This window comes from Ursus maritimus, unplaced genomic scaffold (genome assembly GCF_017311325.1).
Source record: "Ursus maritimus isolate PB19 unplaced genomic scaffold, ASM1731132v1 scaffold_5, whole genome shotgun sequence".
NCBI classification, from domain to species: domain Eukaryota; kingdom Metazoa; phylum Chordata; class Mammalia; order Carnivora; family Ursidae; genus Ursus; species Ursus maritimus.
Window position 1 is genome coordinate 25,980,929 of NW_024426663.1, and position 19,640 is coordinate 26,000,568.

The following is a 19,640-nucleotide window of genomic DNA, read 5'->3' on the forward strand; positions in this document are numbered from 1 at the left end:
TTATAATCAGAAAGAACATATAGAAGAAACAGACTCTATATTAGGAGCCCATGTAGTCCAAATCAGTTGTAACCTGTGATTAAAGGGTCTCTACTCCTCAGAGCACAAATATGAAATTTTTCCCCAATAACTGCTCTTAACTCTCTTATATGGTATCTCCTTTCCCACCGGTTAAGTGTGGCAGACTGACCGCATTAATGACCCCAATTTTTCAAGCTTCACCATATCCTTGCCCTTTGGTAGTGCTTTCCCACAGTGCCTCTGAGTTTGGCCTCCAAGAAAAGTTTAAATACAAGTTTTAAAGAGTGCTTGAGTGTTTCTACTTCCCGTTTTCGGACCCCAATCACCACCATTCAGAACAAGCTCAGGCTAGCCTCCTGGAACAGAGAACTAAGTCAAATCATCCCAAATGAGGCTCTTAGACAAGACAGCTCGCAGCCAACACTGAGCTGACTGTAGATACATACACAAACCCTGCAGACGTCAACTAAGCCTGTCACAGATCAGCAGAATGGTCTAGCTAATTTATAAGCTTCTTAGAAATAACAAATGGTTGTTTTAAACCACTAAGTTTTATAATGGTTGATTATGCAGCAATACCTTACTGATACGTTAAGGATCCTTAAACAACTCAGTACACACTATAACTTTTTAGGCATTTTCAGTTATTAAAACTCTATCCTTCAGACAATTGGAACTAAATCTTATTATTATTATTGTTATTTTGAAGCCTTCAGACTCAAAATCAATTTGAAGCTCTTTTCTCCCTGTGGTTCAACCCACACTCTCTGCAGCTTGGAATGGAGAAGCGAAGCACGATCTTGCTAAGAGGAAACTGCTGTCCCTCACTACTTCCTCCAGGAGCCCATGACTTGAGAATTGGAAGTAGGAAGGACAATTATGCCCTTGCTTAACTGGATAGAGTCACAGTACCCTCTTTGCTGTTTGCTGTTGTTTCTCTGGCTGACACGGACTGGGTGTCAGTGTCCCTGCTTCTGGCAGGCACGCAGCTGCCAGCTCCTTCAAGGGGTGGTTGTATGGGCTTTTCAGAAGATCATGCAGGGAAACCACCCCCTGGACATTTACTGATATAGGCAGTGACCATGTACCCTCTACCCCTGCAGAGGTCCCTTTACCTCCTGGATTGAGCAGGACAACGGAAAAATAGGCCAAGCCTAGCTACTCTCTGGAGTGAATACATTAAACAGATTAAACAGTGTCCTCTCCCCCCGTACTATCACTCTCAATTCTATTTAGCCGTGTTTCACTGGAAAAGGGCAGACCAGCCAGTCCAATGTGAAGCAAATGTCCAAGTAGGCAACAAAATGACCCTCCTGACTTGAGGGCATCCCATACTCTTTACAAACGGTTTCTTGGACAAGGAAAGGAAGGCTTTGGGAGGGGGAGGAATCATTCCCCATCACAGACTCTGCACTTCTCCTCTGCTGAATCCTATTCTCATATTGGGATGGGGTTGGGGATCCCAGTTCTTCAGGAATGGTTCCTCAGAACAATCTCTACAGGCAGGTTTCTGGTCCCAGTGGCTAGTAGATTATTCATAGCAATCCAAATATAGAAAATTAGTTACTCAGGCTATTTTGTCTTCAGCTTAAGGCCTTAGCTGCAATTCTGGAAAAAGATAAAAAGGTCCCACTCAACACACTGTTACATGGTTATTTTTAAATCTAAAGTATGCATTAAATTCCACTATACTGCATATCATTATAGAAAAATTCCATTTTTACAGAAATGCCAGTTTTATTAAAAAGACTGCCCTGAAGAGGTTATTTGAATGATACTTATTAACTTTTTATGTAAATTTTATGGTGTTTTCATGGATTCTAATTCACCAATTAAGGGATAAAAGAACATCGGCATTTTTTAAAATTTCTCATAATTTTTCAAATAAAACTTTTCACCTAATAAAGTTCTTCAAATTGTGAATTTTATTTTTTACAGAAAATCAGATAATCATTCATTTGACAAGTATTTGTTTGTGTACCTACTTCATACGTGGTGATATTCTAGGGGCGTTGGGCTTATCAGCAAACTAAACAAAGATCTCTGTCCTTATAGACTAAGCTGGGAAAGAGAGACATTAAACAATAAACATAACTTAAAAAGTAAATTACAGAGCATGTTGGAAGGTAAATAATAGTATAAGAAAAAAAAACATGGAGGGAAGTCAGGAGTGAGGCTGGCAGGTAGGGAGACCAAGTGGTTCAACATGTTGAAAAGGGTGGTAGAAAAGCTTCAGTAAGAAGGTGATGTGTGAATGAACACATGAAGGATGGGGGGTGGTGAAAGGTGGGCAGTCAGTCATATCTGGAAGAAGAATGGTCTACACAGACGGGCCAGCCAATTTAGAGGCCTCGGGCAGGAATGTTTGTCTAGTGTTTCTCTAGTGCGTTTGAGGAACAGCAAGGAAGTCGGTGTGCCTGGATGGTTGTGAATGAAAGGAAGGGAAATAGGAGGTGAAGTCAGAAGAGTATTAAGGAGGGTAAAGAAGGAGCAGATCACATGGTTTATAGTCTATTATAAATGATTTTGGGGCATCTGGGTGGTTCAGTCGGTTGAATGTTTGACTCTTGATTTCTGCTGAGGTCATGATCTCATGGTCCTGGGATCAAACCCCATTTTGGGGCTTCACACTTAGCAGGGAGTCTGCTAGAGGATTCTCTCTCCCTCTCACGCTGCTCTTCCCCCGGCTCGTGCTTACATGCACTCTCTCTCTCTCTAAAATAAATAAATAAATCTTTTAAAAATAATAAATAAATGTTTTGGCTTTTACTTAGAGTTGAGAAGTGATGCGATATAACTTACATTTTAAAAGGGTTTTCCATCAGAAGGCAAGGGTGGAAGCAGGCAGATAGGAAGGTAATCCTAGTAAAAGTTGATGGTCGTTTACACTAGTGTGGTAGCAAGAGGAGATGATGAGAAATGGTCTGATCCTAGATATTTTGAAGGTGGAGGCAACAGGATGACCTACTGGACTGATTGTGTGGTCTGAGAGGAATAGAGAAGGTAAGGATAACTCCAGTAGCTTGAACAATTGGAAAGATGGAGTAGCCATCAATGGAGAGAAGATTAGTTTGGGTGGTAGTGGGTGAGTAAGTTTGGGAGGGGAAAGATTCAGAGTTTAATTTTGGACATGCTGACTTCAGGATCTAAGAGGAGACATTAAAGTAGAAATGTCAAGTAAGAAGTTGGACTGATGAATCTAGAATTCAAGAGAGAAGTCTGGACAGGCAATATACATTTGGGAGTAATTAGCATTTGATGCAATTTAAATGATGACCTCCAGGTTCAGGAGAATAGCTAAGAGAATAAGACAGTCCTTGGTGTGATCCCCTCCTGCATGGCTGTTCTGTGGAACAGTAGTCATTTATCTCCATCTGCCTTCTCTCCCACCTAAGTGCATGCCACCACGCCATGAAGATTTGACAGACATGGACATGAGCCCCCTGAAGCCCCAGAACTATCTTTTCGGTTGTGAACTAAAGGCTGACAAAGATTATCACTTTAAAGTGGATAATGATGAAAATGAGCAGCAGTTATCTTTAAGAATAGTCAGTGTAGGGGCTGGTGCAAAGGATGAATTGCACACTGTTGCAGCAGATGCAATGAACTACAAAGGCAGTCCAATTAAAGTCACACTGCAACTTTGAAAATGTCCGTACAGCCTACAGTTTCCCTTGGTAGCTTTGCAATAACACCACCTGTGGTCTTTCAGTTGAAATGTGGTTCAGGGCCTGTGCATATCAGTGGACAGCACTCAGTAGCTGTGGAGGAAGATGCGGAGTCAGAAGAGGAAGAGGAAGAAACTCCTTAGTATATCTGGAAAGCATTCTGCCCCTGGAAGGGGTAGCAAGGTTCCAAAGTAAAACTTGCTGCTGATGAAGACGATGATGATGATGATAATGATGATCATTCTGACAATGAGGAAGCTGAAGAAATGTTCCAGTAAAGAAATCTACATGAGATACTCCAGCCAAAAATGTACAAAAATCAAACCAGAACGGAAAAGGGTCAAAACCATCAACACCAAGATCAAAGAATCTTTCGAAAAACAGGAAAAGACTCCCAAAACACCAAAAGGCCTTAGTTCTGTAGAAGACATTAAAGAAAAGAGCAAGCAAGTATAGAAAACGGTGGTCCTTTTCCCAAAGCGGAAGCCAAGTTCATCAATTACATGAAGGATTGCTTCTGGATGACTGACCAAAAGGCTACTGAAGATCTCCAGCAGAGGACGAAGTCTCTTCAAGAAAATAGTTTAAACAGTTTGTTAAAATTTTCCATCTTCTTTCATTTCTGTAACAGTTGATATCTGGCTATCCCTTTTATAATGAAAGTAAGAACTTTCTCTACTGTGTCTGATAAATGTCCAGGTTCCAATGCCAAGAATGTGTTGTCTAAAATGCCTGTTTAGTTTTTAAAGATGGAACTCAACCCTTTGCTTGGTTTTAAGTATGTATGGAATGTTATAATAAGACTTAGTAGCAGCGGTGGTCAGAGAATGGAATGGTGGGGAGACAAAAATATACATGCACAATAAACTCAGTATTTTAATAAAGTGAAAAAAGAAGAAGAAAAAAATAAGACATAGACAGCATGGTTGCTAATATTACGAGGTTGTAGAGAATAGAAAAACAACAACAAAGGAGACTGAAAAGGAGTGAAGAGTAATATAGGAGGTAAACCAAGACAGTGAAAAGACCAAATGAATTAAGTATAACCAGAACAGAATGATAAATCCTGTCAAAAACTACTAAAAGATCAAATAATTTATTAATGAGCTTAGCAGTAACGAACTTAGAGTTCACTGATGACATTACATAATATCGTATCCAATGGCTCATTCCACTAAAAAGGAATTTTGCTATTTAATAAAGATTCTTCTAAAACAAATAGGTTTTTAAACACTGCTCAATGACCCACTTATTTCAAACAATACATTATACAATGAAATGGAATACAATGACATGTATTTATACAAATAACAAACCTGGCAGAACTCCTTGCAACTTACATGATTTTAACTCAATTAAACAAATGCATATAGAGTGCTTATCGTGCTAAGCACCAAGGATACAGAAGTGAGGATACAGAAACAAACTCCTAGCAGTCAAGCTTTCAGACTACTATGGGGAATCAGGCAAGTATACAGATAATCACCATATAGAATTGTGCATCAATTATATGGAAATAGAAGGGGGCATCTGAGCTAAACGTGGGGGTCAGGGTTGCCTATCTGAAGGAGGTGATGCTTAAATTTAATCTTGGAAAAATACGCAGTGACTATGTGCAAAGGACTTAACCGTACAAGTCACAAAAAAGGTACCAAACAACTAATAAACAAGTGAAAATACATTCAAATGAACTAGTTTTTACGAAAATGCAAATTAAAGTCACCACGTGGTCTCAGAAAGCAGGACTTCAAATCTTCATCTTCAAAAAACAACTTTGAAACTATTCAAAATTGCTTAACAACCACCATTTCAGGAATCTGACAATCAACCAAAGTCAAATAACACATTAAGAAGCACTTATTCATGAAACCCTGTTGAGATTCGCTTACAAACAGTAAGAATCTGTGGCACTCCTGCCTTCGGTGACTGCCCTCCTTCCTAGTGGTCTGGATGGGTGTTCTCCCTGGACTACAGCTAGGACAGCTCTAAGGCCAGAGAGGCTCAAATGATCCGGAGCTGAAGATGAAAGAAAATATGCCATTCAGCAGTGTCTCCAGTAAAAGTAGCAATCTCAGTAGCAAGTCTGAGGTAGCCATCCCAGTTAGGAGAAGCAACCAACTAGCAACACGACCAGAAAGATAATAGAAAGATTCTAGTAATGAGACACCCACAGAGGGACTTGAACTCTGCTCAACCCTGGCTGCCTTCCACCTGCATGCCTGCCAGGCTATCTTCATGTCCTAGGCTAATGGTGGGGCTACACACATGCACAGAGGACACAGAAGAAACTAGAAGTCAAGGCAGACTAGAAGCCTGCCTGTACACTGAATGTGCTCCCCAGCCCACATACAGATCCTTCCGGTGGGTGGAAATCTTACTCCACCCTTCACTCTCTGGGTGTTGGAGCATAACTCTGACCAACCATAGACCATGAAGCTATACCTAAATGTAATGTTGAAAGAAAGAAGCAAGACTCAAAAGAGTACACCTTTTTTAGGCATGAACTATGTATGCTTAGCTAAGGAGCCAGAACTATATCCTGAAGTAAAGAAGAATCACTGAAGGATTTAACCAGCGAGTAATAGATTGGAATTCCATGTTATAAGATCATTTTGGTGGGACAGAAGGCAGGTTGGCAGAGGGCAAGATCAGACACAGAAAGCAGAAATAACAACCTAAACCTAGACAGTGGTAATGGAAAGGAGAGCAGAGGATGAAGAGGTGAGTCAGTATGAAAGATGTTTAAAGGGGGAATAAGCTAATGGAATGATCCATTAGGTTTAGGTATTGAGGAGACAGAGGAATGTGAAAGCCTTCAGGTTCATGGCCTGAGCCAGAAGGATGGTGAAACTACCTACTCAAAGAGTTCAAATGAGGAGGTTGAAACATGATGAGCTGAGTTTTGATTACATTGAGCTCAAGGTTCACAGAACTCTAATCTGTGAGACTGCTTACGTCACTAAACATGGGACCATAGTGGTCCAAAAACCTGAGCTCTTGCTCCAGTTCTAGCTCAAACTTGGGCAGGTCAATTGTTATTTCGGTGCCAAAGTCTATCACTTATTCAAGTTATCTTCATAAAAAGTGAAGAAAATAAGACCGCCCTATATACTTATAGAGTGTCACGAGCATAAAAAGAATGCTGTAAAATAAGAATACATTTGATTGCGGCTATAGCACACAATTTATCCTGGAAATTGTAACTAATAATATGACCAAAATGAAGCCACAAATACTGGAAAAGAAACCATATTTCCACTATGTCATACGACATGGAAAGCACCAAAGAATAATTTGTAAAAGTACTAGAAGTAGAAGACAATTCACTTAGTAACCAATTCCAAAAGATACCTAGCAAAATCAATCTTTAAAGTGAAAACTTGGGAAGCCCGGGTGGCTCAGTCAGTTAAGCATCTGCCTTCGGCTCAGGTCAAGATTCCAGGGTCCTGGGATCAAGTCTCACATCGGGCTCCTTGCTCAGCAGGGAGCCTGCGTCTCCCTCTGCCTGCCACTCCCCCTGCTTGTGCACGCTCTCTCTCTCTTGCTCTCTCCCTCTCTGACAAATAAATAAATAAATAAATAAATAAATAAAACCTAATAAAGTGAAAACTTATTGGGGCGCCTGGGTGGCTCAGTCAGTTAAGTGACCAACTCTTGATTTCATCTCAGGTCATGATCTCAGGGTTGTGAGATTGAGCCCTGCTTCAGGCTCCGTGCTGGGCCTGGAGCCTGCTTGAGATTCTACTCTCCCTCTCTCTCTGCTCTGTACCCCCCACCACCTCGCCTCTCTCCCTCTCTTAAAAAAAAAAAAAATTTTTAAATAAAGTGAAAACTTGTTTTCCTAAAAGGTAAGACAATGTTATAGATATGTAATTTCACTCCAAATTTATAAATTTAAAAGAATAATCATTAAAACCCCAATTGGGAAATAGATATATGAGGCAAATTCACCAAAACAACCACGACTATACTAGGGTAGTATGATTTTTTATTATTTTTTTCCCTATATTTTTACAAATATCCATGATCATAATACTATTGTCTGTAGTTGAAGGTCTTTTCCAAGGCTTTGGAAATAAGCATTTTTCAAGTTCAAGTGCCAAGTTAAAAATAACCCATAATAGGTCAGAGCACATAGGTGAATTATTTAATGAGAGAGAATGGCTCCCCACCCAGTAAGATTTGACTGTAATCTGGTAGCAACCAAAAGAGAGGCTAGCCAGTCATTAAAATTTTAAAAAAAGAGAGAAAGAGATCAGTGAAGGAAACACTGGCAGTATCCATTGCACAGTTCAAGCAAGAGATTCTTACCCTACAAACCTAAAATTGTAACTTCTCCTCAATGGTAAGACTACCCCTCTTACAGACCAAGATGTATGCCACTCTCAGATTATGCCACTAAATATCTCAGTTTTACAACTACACATAAGAATTTGTACTTACTCTGTGCTCATACGATTGTGATTGGCCTATATACAAAGCAAAAATGAATCATCATGACAGGAGCATTCTGGATCACTTGACAATTTTGTTTATTATAAATTAATAAATTAGACTCTATATACTCTCTCTCTCTGTATCCCTCTGTCCCCCCTCTTTCTCCCTCCCTCTCTCTCTTTTATCTCCCTCTCCCTCTCTCTATATATATATATTTGAGATAGAGTCTGCCACCCTGCCCAGTAAACCCAAACGTCAGTTAGCCAAGAATGTGCTTTTAATTGTTAAGCAGCAAAATTACTATCACTATTTAAATTTTAATTTATAAATTTGTAAGGTATTATAGCATTTCTTTCTCTGATACTCTAGATAATCTTTAAAAGTGATATTCAAAAATATTTAATTCACAAGTGATACAACCTGTTCTTCTTGAAATGACTGCTTACGATTTGCATATGCTTAAGTGACAAATCATATCATAACACACAATAAATTATGAATGAAAAATCTAGTGTAACGGACTATGATTCAATGTTTATTACAAAAACACAGCATGGTGCTCCAAGTGCATTTTTCTCCTAATCTCCAAAGATAAACTAAAAAAAAAAATCTATTTTAGTCTAATCAAGAGACTATATCAATACAATATATTTAATCTTTATCTAGTGACATTTGGGCCCAGAAATATTTCATTAACCCACAGTGGATGGCTTAAACAAATACAGCATTACACCAAAATTTAATAGAAGTGACATGCTCACAACTTCCCTAAAAACGATCATTAATATAGTGGCATATAATTTTTTAAATAAGCTAGAGGAAAAATAAGAAAAGTTAACCAAAAATTAAGTATTTCAAACCAATAAATGTATTTATGTTACCCACATAAAGAAACATGATATCTAAGAAACCTGTGAAAAATGTCCTTTTAGAAAACCTTAAAATTGTCATTTAACTTTAGCAAAGAATCTAAGCATATTACGTACACAGACAAAAAAATGGATGCGTAACATTTCACTTTTGAAATTAAAATCATTAATTCCAACAATTCAATGTATAAATATCACAAAAGTGGATATGCAAAGTAACTGTACTTAAAATACTAATTCCATTATTTACTCTCTGATTTGATTATGTTTCTGATAGAAATATCTAGTTGGGTTTATATATTATCAGCAAATTTGAGACATAGTGAAGAACTAGTCTTCTCAGATATACATGGAAAGCATTTTTAATCCTCTTTAATAATAATGTGCTTTAGAAATAAAAGAAGTGAAATTTCTTAACAGAATGAGGCTATGCAATTCAAGATGTCATCATCTCAGAAATTCAATCCCAATTCTCTGTTTAGCTCTCTACTTCATAAAACCCAAATCAAAATTTGTAGAAATAATAGATAAACTTGGAAGACACTATGCTAAGTGAAAGAAGCCAATCGCTAAAAGATAAATGCTGTATGATTTCACTTATATGAGATACCTAGAATAATCAAATTCAGACAGACAGTAAGTAAAATGGTGATTGCTAGAGGCTGAGAGGAGGGAGCAATGGGAATACCCATTAGTATTTAAGGGCTACAAAGTTTCGATTTTGCAATATGAAAAGAGTTCTGGAACATGGTTGCATTAACAATATGAATGTACTTAATTCTATTGAACATACACTTAAAAATGGTTAAGATGTTAAATTATATGTTATGTGTCTTTTACCATAATTTTAAAGATTTTATTTATTTATTTATTTATTTGTTTACTTGAGAGAGAGAGAGAGAGTGAGTGCATGAATTGGGGAAGGGACAGAGAGAGGAAGAAGAACACACCCTGCTGAGCAGGGAGCCCCACTCGGGGCTCTATCCCAGGACCCCCGATATCATGACCTGAGCCAAAGTAAGACACTTAACCAACTGAGCCACCCAGGCACCCAGCCATAATTTAAAAAATAAATTTAAAAATTGTAGAAATAAAAAAATCACAGAAATAATTTGTCTTTGAATCTTTTCCTGAGTTCATTCATTAATTTTAATATATAATGAGAAATAAATTTAGAGTGCACTTGAAGTACCATAATTTTAAGACAGGGGGAAAAAAGAAAGCCAAGTTAATTATATTGAGATATGTTATATCACTTTATATATGGTAGAGATGCTTTAAAACAGTGAGAGCTAGGTGATAGGCACATGTGAATCCTTTATACTATTCTCTTTACTTTTGTACATGTGAAATTTTTTTATAAGACATTTAAAATAAAGACAGCGGTGCAAATAAGCAAAGTGTGAAATTCAGGAGGGCAGCAGGATTGATGGGAACAGCAAGGTGGGTCTTCTACCAAGGCAGTGTCAAAAGATGGAATAAAGTAAAATACTGAAATATTTTTTAAAATATGAATTTGATATATTTTTTAAAATTTTTAAAATTTTAAAAATATGAATTTGATATAATTAGAATAATGGTGAAGGGTTTTCAGGAAAAGCAATGTGAATTTAACCAGAAAGACTACTGAAAGGAAAGAATTTAAAAATCAACTTAAATTTCTAAGAATAAAATGAAATTGTAAAATTTTACTCTATCTAAATTAGGAAATAAGCCCTTTGAATCAGCTGTTCCTAAGCTGTAAAGAGAGTAATCAAAATATTTCTGGTGTGTTGCTATGTAAATTTCAAAATATAATCAAGTAGGTTTAACTAAAGATGGAATTAATTTGGGGGGGGGACTTGAATTCTTCTTTAACAATAACATACAAAATAATCTAATATTAACTGTATAAAATCCAATTTCAATATTTGTGGACTATTTTGTTTACAGTATCTGTGTATCTCTCTTCCTATTTTTGCTACACAAAAGTGAGAGAAGAAAGTTGAAAACCCATGGGAAATTATTGTATCAATAACCTATGAAAGGTCAAATCACAGAACTGAGGCCCTAAACTAATATATTCATATCTAGTAAGTAAAACCAAAAAATTTAGGGGCGCCTGGTGGCACAGTCATTAAGCGTCTAATTCGGCTCAGGGCATGATCCCGGCGTTCTGGGATCGAGCCCCACATCAGGCTCCTCCACTAGGAGCCTGCTTCTTCCTCTCACACCCCCCCTGCTGTGTTCCCTCTCTCGCTGGCTGTCTCTCTGTCAAATAAATAAATAAAATCTTAAAAAAAAAAAAAATTTAGAAGGCAAGTTGCTTTGAAGTTTTAAACTCTGCACAAATCACCAAAGGGGATCTAAATCTAAAATAAGGCTAAGAACATTTGTAATTATTAATAAAGTTTACGGTAAAGCATAAATTATGACAAGATACAAGAAAAGGAACCATATATGTGACATACATAAAAGGAAAGAGAAAAACACCAAATTCAAACCTATATACGCATTACCCATATTCAATACATAACAAGATTTTGCCATTTTGCTTCTTCTATCCCTGATTTGTTTTTTATTTTGTTAAGATAAATTGGTGTCATCTTACACTTTACTCCATAATCAAATATCCCTAATTGTCTTTAAAAAGGTCTTTTATAGTTGATTTGAGTTAGGATCCAAATAAAGTTCACAAATTACAGTAGGTTATGTCTCTTGAATTTCTTTTAATCTAGAGAAGTGCTGCTCAAAATATGGTCTGAACTGTTGCCAGTTCAAGAAGTAATCGTTGTCAGTCCAAACATTATTACCGGTCCTCAAACTCTTTGTTATAGGTCAATAAGATAAATTCAGAAAAGAAGAGTAAGGACTTAGAAACTTCCATAGGACATTGACACTGTCAAAACATCCAAGTGCATGGTCAGTGGACCTATGACCCTGAATTAAGGGAGGTCGTCACCCTCCCATGGTGATTCACATATGACCTGAGCTGCACCCTAGGACCACCTACTGGTCACTGCCCAGAAAGGATTTTTTTTTTTTTTTTCAGAGAGTGGTGTAGGGGGCAGGAGCCAGAGGGAGAGGGAAAGAGAGAATGTAAAGCAGGCTCCATGCTCAGCACAGAGCCCGACATGGGGTTCAATCTCTACCCTGAGATCATGACCTGAGCTGAAATCAAGAGTCGGTTGCTCAACTGACTGAGCCACCCAAGCACCCTGAGAAAGCATACTTTAAAAACAAAACAGGATTGGTCCTCAATACCAGATAGTTAGAGATGCAATCCTCTCCTCACTTCTTTACCCAACCATTAACTTTTTAAGGAAATTGTGTCAGTTGTCCTTTAGACTTCTGTATTTCTCTATTTGTTTCCTGTGGTGTCAATTAACTTGGTTCTCTATCACTTGACTTCCTTAATGGATTCTATTCAGGCTCAACATTTTGGGCAAGCATATTTCATGGATTGTACTCTGTGATTCATATTATAAAACTTCAGCAAGTATATAATATCTGGATGTACTATTTTTAGTAATGCCATGATTAATCACTAGGTTCAGGTGATGATAGTTCAATCCCTCCTTTGTAAATTCCCCATCAACCTTTCACCTAATAGTTTCAACCACTGATTACTGTCACCTAATCCACTTCATTAGGGACTGAAAAGTAGTGATTTTCTAATTCTACAATCCTTTCCATGTTTATCAGTTGGAATTCTGGGGGGGGAAGTTCCCTTTACCAAATTAGTCTATTTAGTTACCATGAAATACAGATAATACAGGAAATGTAAGACAAATGCTTATTTCTTTCCTTTTGATTAACAATTTTCAAACCAAAAATATTCAATGAGTTAGTTTGGGAGACTCTTCCATTCCACTCTCTCCTGTGTTTGTTCATTCTCTCTCTCTCTAACATTACAAACTGATGGGTTTTTAAGATATTTGTATTTCAGAGGTACCTGGATGGCTCAGTCAGTTAAGTGGCTGCCCTCAGCTCAGGTCCTGATCTCAGAATCCTGGGATCAAGCCCCACATCAGGCTCCCTGCTCAGCAGGAAATCTGTTTCTCCCTCTCCCTCTGCTCCTCCCCACCACCCCCTCCGTGTGCGTGCCCACACACTCTCACTCACTCACTCTCAAATAAACAAAGAAAATCTTTATAAAATGCTTTCATTACATGCATTCATTGTTGTTTGCTATCTTTCACTCTTCTTCATATCCTGGAGGACTCAGAATAATACACTAAGGACCAGCACAGTATATTTGGTGGTAAATTTTCACAGAGCTTTCTGAAAACTTAACTACAATTTCATTTATAGCATTATTTCTAAAATAAAAGACACTGAAAATTTCAAACAACCCACTAAAAATTGCAACCATAATATGGCTTTCCAAGTGCCAGAAACTGTGCTAAACTCTTTGAATGTAAATCCCATTTAATCTACACAACTACCATGTTGTATGGTGGGTATTATTTTATTCCTATTTTATAGTTAAAAAAATGAAGTTTAGAGACCTTAAGTAACTTGTGCAAAATCCACCTTGTAAATGAGCAAGGATTTGTAGCTACGTCTAACTCTGAAGTCCATGCTCTTAACGAATATCTTTAATATCTAACAGACCACTATGTTAAACAAAGGCTCTCAACGAGAGTATACCACCTTCCTGAGGGGTATTTCTAAACAAACCTGAAGGTATGAGTGACAAATGTGTACTCTTTAAAGGAGGCTCTATATAGAGAGATAAACAAGATTCTTTTTAAAAATAACTTTCAGAAAAAAATAATAATAAATAAATTTCAGGGGCAGAGGGAGGCATTACAAAGGTATAAAGCCACCTTTCTGGGGTAATGGATATGCTCACCGTCTTCACTGTAGTGAGGGCACACCATGTGCAGCTTGTTGTTCCCCAATTATACCTTAAGACAACTATTTTTTAATAAAATAAAAATAGATTTCTGGAGCCTATAAAGTAAAACAACAGTATAAGTATTCTCTCCAAACAGTCCCACAAAAAGACTGAGATAAAGACTGAAGGTTTGAAGGGAATAACCAAGTGACTGATTCATGATTTCCTTCATTAAAGTGGTACAGCGCTGCAGAAATTAAGTGGCAAAATACTAACCTACCAAAATTCACAAGAGAGGTATCTGCCTTGCCAAGAGCCCCCTTTACTAATTCAGATCAACAGCAGGCACTGAAGCAGGGCTGGGTGAGAAACCACAGTTATACCACACACATGACCAATTCCAGAAATCATCAACTGACCGCTCATATCCCACACATTATTCATCACTAGCATGTTGGTTTGGGTCCTATTTCTGAAGAATGTTTTTTAAGTAGTTGCCAATATTTGAAAATTTAGAGATTTCTCCCCCTGCCCCAATCTTTTGGGGGGGATCTTCACTTTTCTTGAAAGGTCTGGTAACCCTTGGGTCATTCCAAGGGCAAGAGGACAAGCAGTCTGCTCAGCACAGGCCTTAGGACTCAGTGCCCATATTGTCTTGGACCTGGCAGCTTGATCCATTTATGTTACCATGCCTGGACTCCAAGGCTTTTGAGTTTGTAGTCCTTGCCCTAAGGTACAAAGATTTTCTCTGAACAGGGCTTTGTTTTGTTCTGGTACTATCTATGGGCTCACCTCCACATTTAAACACAAACAAACAAACTGCCCTTAGTTAGAGGTGCAATTCTAACTCTGAAGGGTAGGTAACTTTCCTAACTGAGCAGGCAGTGGCAACAAACAAGAAGCCAAACATAGCCATACCACTCCCTGAAGCAGAGGCCAGACAAGAATAAAAACAAATCCTGGAAACTAATTCTTGGCACACTAGTTTCAACAAATTCAGTGAAGAAATTTCTAACAGATATTTCTATTATTATGAATCTCCCTCCTGGAGACCTTCCCCAGCATCCCCCAACATGCACGTGCATGTGTATGTGCGTGAGTGTGTGAGAGAGAGCGCACACACACACACACACACACACACGTGCACACACAGTCCCATCTCCCTCCCCAACCTTTTTCTCCCCCATTCTACTAGGTCACTGATATAGTAACTGGAGTATCTATTATTCTACCTCCACCTTAAGACAAAAGAAAATTTCTTTTTTTAAAAAAATTTGTGGAAAGAAAAGGAGAAGTTCCTCAGGAATAAGCATACAAATTATTACAGGTCAAAAGGGCTCAGAAACCTACATTCATTCAATGAATAAACAGCCAACATTTTTAAAAAATCATTATTTATCAGAAACATTGATATTAAAGTCAGGATGGGGACGCCTGGGTAGCTCAGCCAGTTAAGCAGCTGCCTTCAACTCAGGTCATGATCCTAAGGTCCTGGGATCAGGTCCCACATTGGGCTCCTTGCTCAGCAGGGAGCCTGCTTCTCCCTCTACCTGCTTCTCCCCCTCACTTGTGGGCTCTCTCTCTCTCTCTCTGACAAGGAAAGAAAGAAAGGGAAGGAAGGGAAGGAAGGGAAGAAAAGGAAGGGAAGGGAAGGGAAGGGAAGGGAAGGGAAGGGAAGGGAAGGGAAGAGGAAGGAAGGAAGGAAGGAAGGAAGGAAGGAAGGAAGGAAGGAAGGAAGGAAGGGGAAAGATAGTAAAGAAAAGAAAAAAAGAAAAGAAAAGAAAGAAAGGAGGAAGGAAGGGAAGGAGGAAGGGAGGGAGAAAAAATCGGGATGAAGACAATAAAAGATGAATAAAGAAGAATAAAAACTCAAACACAATAGCAAACAAAATTATAAAATATTCAGGAAAAAGATTAATAAAAGGTGCTAATAATAAAGTCATGTTATCCCGGAGCAGGAGATGCCTTAGGGGCTTATGAACTGTCCAATCACTAACTTAAAGAGTGGGGCTGGCGTCTCCCATGACACTTCCCCACTCCCACCCCATGAAAGTTTAGCTGGCACGTGACCTGAAGGGAAATCACGGCTTCTCTCTCCGGTGACACTGTGGATTGGATCAAGACCTGCATTTCCCTGGCCTACTTCTGAATCATAGGAATCAGCTCAAAAGAATTCACATTTCTCAGAGTTCATATAGCAAACAGAGCCAATAAGCAGAAAATTGGGAATCACCACTTTTTTAGGCATCAGATTAAGATATCAAGTAGAGAAAATTCATCCTCTCAGGAAATTATCTCAAGGAACTCTTAAAGAGCTTTTGGCAGAGAATCCTTACTAAGTGTATGTGTGGAAATAGATGAGTCCATAGACCTTTTACATTATTATTACTGAATAGAACCAAAAGAAAGATTGTTTTAGAATGTGTTTACATTATTAAGAAATTTCCGATTATGGGGCGCCTGGGTGGCACAGCGGTTAAGCGTCTGCCTTCGGCTCAGGGCGTGATCCCAGCGTTATGGGATCGAGCCCCACATCGGGCTCCTCCGCTGTGAGCCTGCTTCTTCCTCTCCCACTCCCCCTGCTTGTGTTCCCTCTCTCGCTGGCTGTCTCTATCTCTGTCAAATAAATAAATAAAATCTTAAAAAAAAAAAAAAAGAAATTTCCGATTAATTCATTCCTCAAGATTTCAGACTTTGTGATTGTTTGACTATGGTTTGGTTTCAGGATTATCTTTTCACTCTCTGGACAAAAGTACTTTCTTAAGAAAATTAATAGCGTAAATAAATGGTTTGAAGCACAACAGAAGCATCTGCTTACATTCAGATAATTAATACGCTAAGCATTCTTATCTATTAAATTAAAGCAGGTTACCTAAGGACTTTTCTAGATAATACTTCATTAGCCTAATTATAAGGAGTATATATAGTTGAAACAATAAAATGGACATCTGTTTTAAAACATTCTTCAATTTAAGCCTTTTACTAAATCAAACTCGCTTTCATACATTAGTTTCAATTACTGAGGTTTTATATAGCAAGGAAAAAAAAACTTTATTAAAATAGAAAATAAAAGTTTCTGTTCTTACCTTCGAAGTTCTCCATTCCCAACCATCACCTATCTGCTGTGAATGTTTGATGAATTCTGCACAAAAACTCTGGAATGTTTTTTCTCCGAAGAACTCATCTTCTTCCATACTAGATGATAACTGCAATATAAAAACTAAGCATAAGCATGAGCTGTAGAATGAATGCTAAAAGGAATTCTGCTAAATCACTTACTTCTTTAAACAAACCAAACTTTGGGACGTAGAATGGAAAATATCCTCAGAGCCATTCCAAAAAAGCACTATGTTTCCACCTTTCTCACCCTATCCCCATTTTTTAATCAGAAAGAAAATGTGATCAACATGAACACTTAAAACCTAGATTTATAACAAATACACATCTATGGTTCAAAAAGTTAAATCTGTCCATAATTTAGCTTCAAGAGCTTAATTTTATCTCGCTTCTTCTAAGCTAATGCTTCCAAACAATCTCTTCAGAGCTTCCTTCTCTACTTTCCACCTTATTTAGCTCTTATGTAGATAAGGGTGGCAGTGGTTAGTAGAGCTGAGCTGTTCTTCACACTTTATTAGAGTTCAACTCACTATCAAGTGATTTTCTAAAGCCTGAGAAGTTTGGTTTTTCAAGGTGTAAGGTTATGATTACTGAGTAATCACCTACTCTATTGAATCTACAAATTTAACAAATCAAGGAATAGCCACATATTTCTTATATAAATCTGTCCAAAACATGAACCATTGTTTATAAAAAGAGAATTTTAGAGCCAGAAGGAAACAGGTAAATTATATAGTTCAAGACCTTTGATGAGAAAAGTTAGACCAAGTGAATCCCCAACATTCTCCTCATTGGTGATGAGCATGATCAGGGAAATTAGCACTTGTTGATTGCTTACTAGCTCAAGCACTATGCTAAACACTTTACATCCCCGTTTAACCCTCTCACAACCCAAAGACTGTTGTTATCCCCATTCCCCAAATGAATAAGAGAAAGTAATCTACTCAAGAAATGCAAATGAGAAAGGATTCGAACCCCAGTTTGGCTCCAAGGCCAATGACCTATCTATACTACCTGATTCTCAGTACAGTGTTCTTTCTAATTATTCAAATTTAGTATGACCTATAAAAGAATTTGTTCATTCATCCAAGAAACACACACTGAATATCTACAGTAGGTATTGTGCATAGGTGAAGGTTAGATACACAAAATGAAATATATATATATATATATATAGTCCTTGCCTTGTAAGAGCTCACATTGTGATGAAGGGAGATAAGCAATAAAGTCATTACAGTAGAAACTCTCTTAACCAACATCCATTCAACCAACTTGCCAAGTTAACCGACATAATATCCATTCCCTCGGTAAACACTGATGTCTACAATATGCTGATCATGAGCACCTCTGCTCCCGTCAGTTGAGTTTATATTCACAAACCACATCTGTATATTATAAATACATGCTTTAATTAAATGCTACACACACCAAACCAATAAAATACAAGAAAAAAAACCCTGTTATTTCTATTAATTAATGCCTTGGAAAGACTTTATAAAGGTAAGTTTCCATACGAAAAACTATTATTGAAGTAGGTCAATGCACCTGAAAAGATTGGTGGGGGAAAACCCATACAAATCTAGGATTCCATGCTCAGATTGCTACACAAATAGCTTGAGTTTTTTCTTTTAAATAGCTTGGAAATCTAGAGGATGCATTCTGGGTTCAGTGTATTCATGAAGGAATAATGAATTCCATTCAAGCGCACATACTCAAAGAAAATCCCTCGGTCATACATGAGATAATTGACAAAGGAATGTATTTCTGCTCTTAAGTTGAAATAAAATGTTTCATGTCTGCATGTATTTTTTTTAACTCTAGCTTTAATCAACTTTTTCAATTAATTGCTCAACTCTCAATCCTGACAGCATTGGAAAACAGGACTTCCATTTAAAGTATATACAAATGATGGAATCCCTTACCAAGTGGGGAGAGTGTGCAAAGGCATGTGGGGTGGGCATGAAGATGAATCTTTAAGGTATATAAGAGTTTTTGTAGCGCAGATTGTCACTAGGTAAAGCACAAGAGTTAGAACAGTGGTCCAAGAACGGAGGACGGTATGAACAAAGGCAAGTTAGGGTGTAGAGAACTCCAAGTCTGATCTTAACAAACGTGATGCAGAAAGTGTAGGTAGATATAGTCTAGTCACATGCAAGTTAAACTCGTCTGCCCTCTATTGGAGCACAATGGCAGAGGTAAGGTTTCAAACGTACAAGACTGAAGAGTAATAAACTTTTTGAAGGGAGACTTATGTGCCACACAAGAGTTTGGACTGGAAGGTTGTTGTGATTACTGTTGTCAGTACTCAGGTCCCCAGGTATAGGAACCAGCAGGGAGCTGCACTGAGCACACGAGCAAAATTGAGGTTTTGCTGGATTGATTCTGTGGAAGGATAAAGGTAGAAGAAGAAATAAAATATGCTAGGGAGCATAGCTCAGAGTTCCAGATTAGGTAGGAAAGTAAAGACACCAAGAGAAGACTGAAGGGGCTGGGAAAACATGATAGTATCAAAGAATATTAGATACTAAAAACGGCTAAGAACAACCATAGTGAAAGGAAGGAAAGGGAAGACCAGAAGACATTGAGACTGGAGAACTTCAGGAGGTCTCAGCAAGTATATAAAGTATATAAACTTACAGATAAAAGTCACTGGAGCTCAGGAAGTTTAGAAAAATATGAGGCTTATGTTTGCTGTTTTCCACATGG

The 19,640-nt window shown here is 37.9% G+C and overlaps 1 protein-coding gene and 1 pseudogene across 1 annotated transcript in view; one reads left to right on the forward strand and one right to left on the reverse strand.

Moving 5' to 3' along the window:
- Positions 1-19,640, reverse strand: part of ATG10 (autophagy related 10) — a 241,794-nt gene that overhangs the window by 197,160 nt on the left and 24,994 nt on the right. The window contains 1 exon segment of the mRNA XM_008711050.2: positions 16,904-17,023. Coding sequence (XP_008709272.2) covers positions 16,904-17,023 — 120 coding nt within the window.
- LOC103681488 lies at positions 3,453-4,324 on the forward strand (annotated as a pseudogene).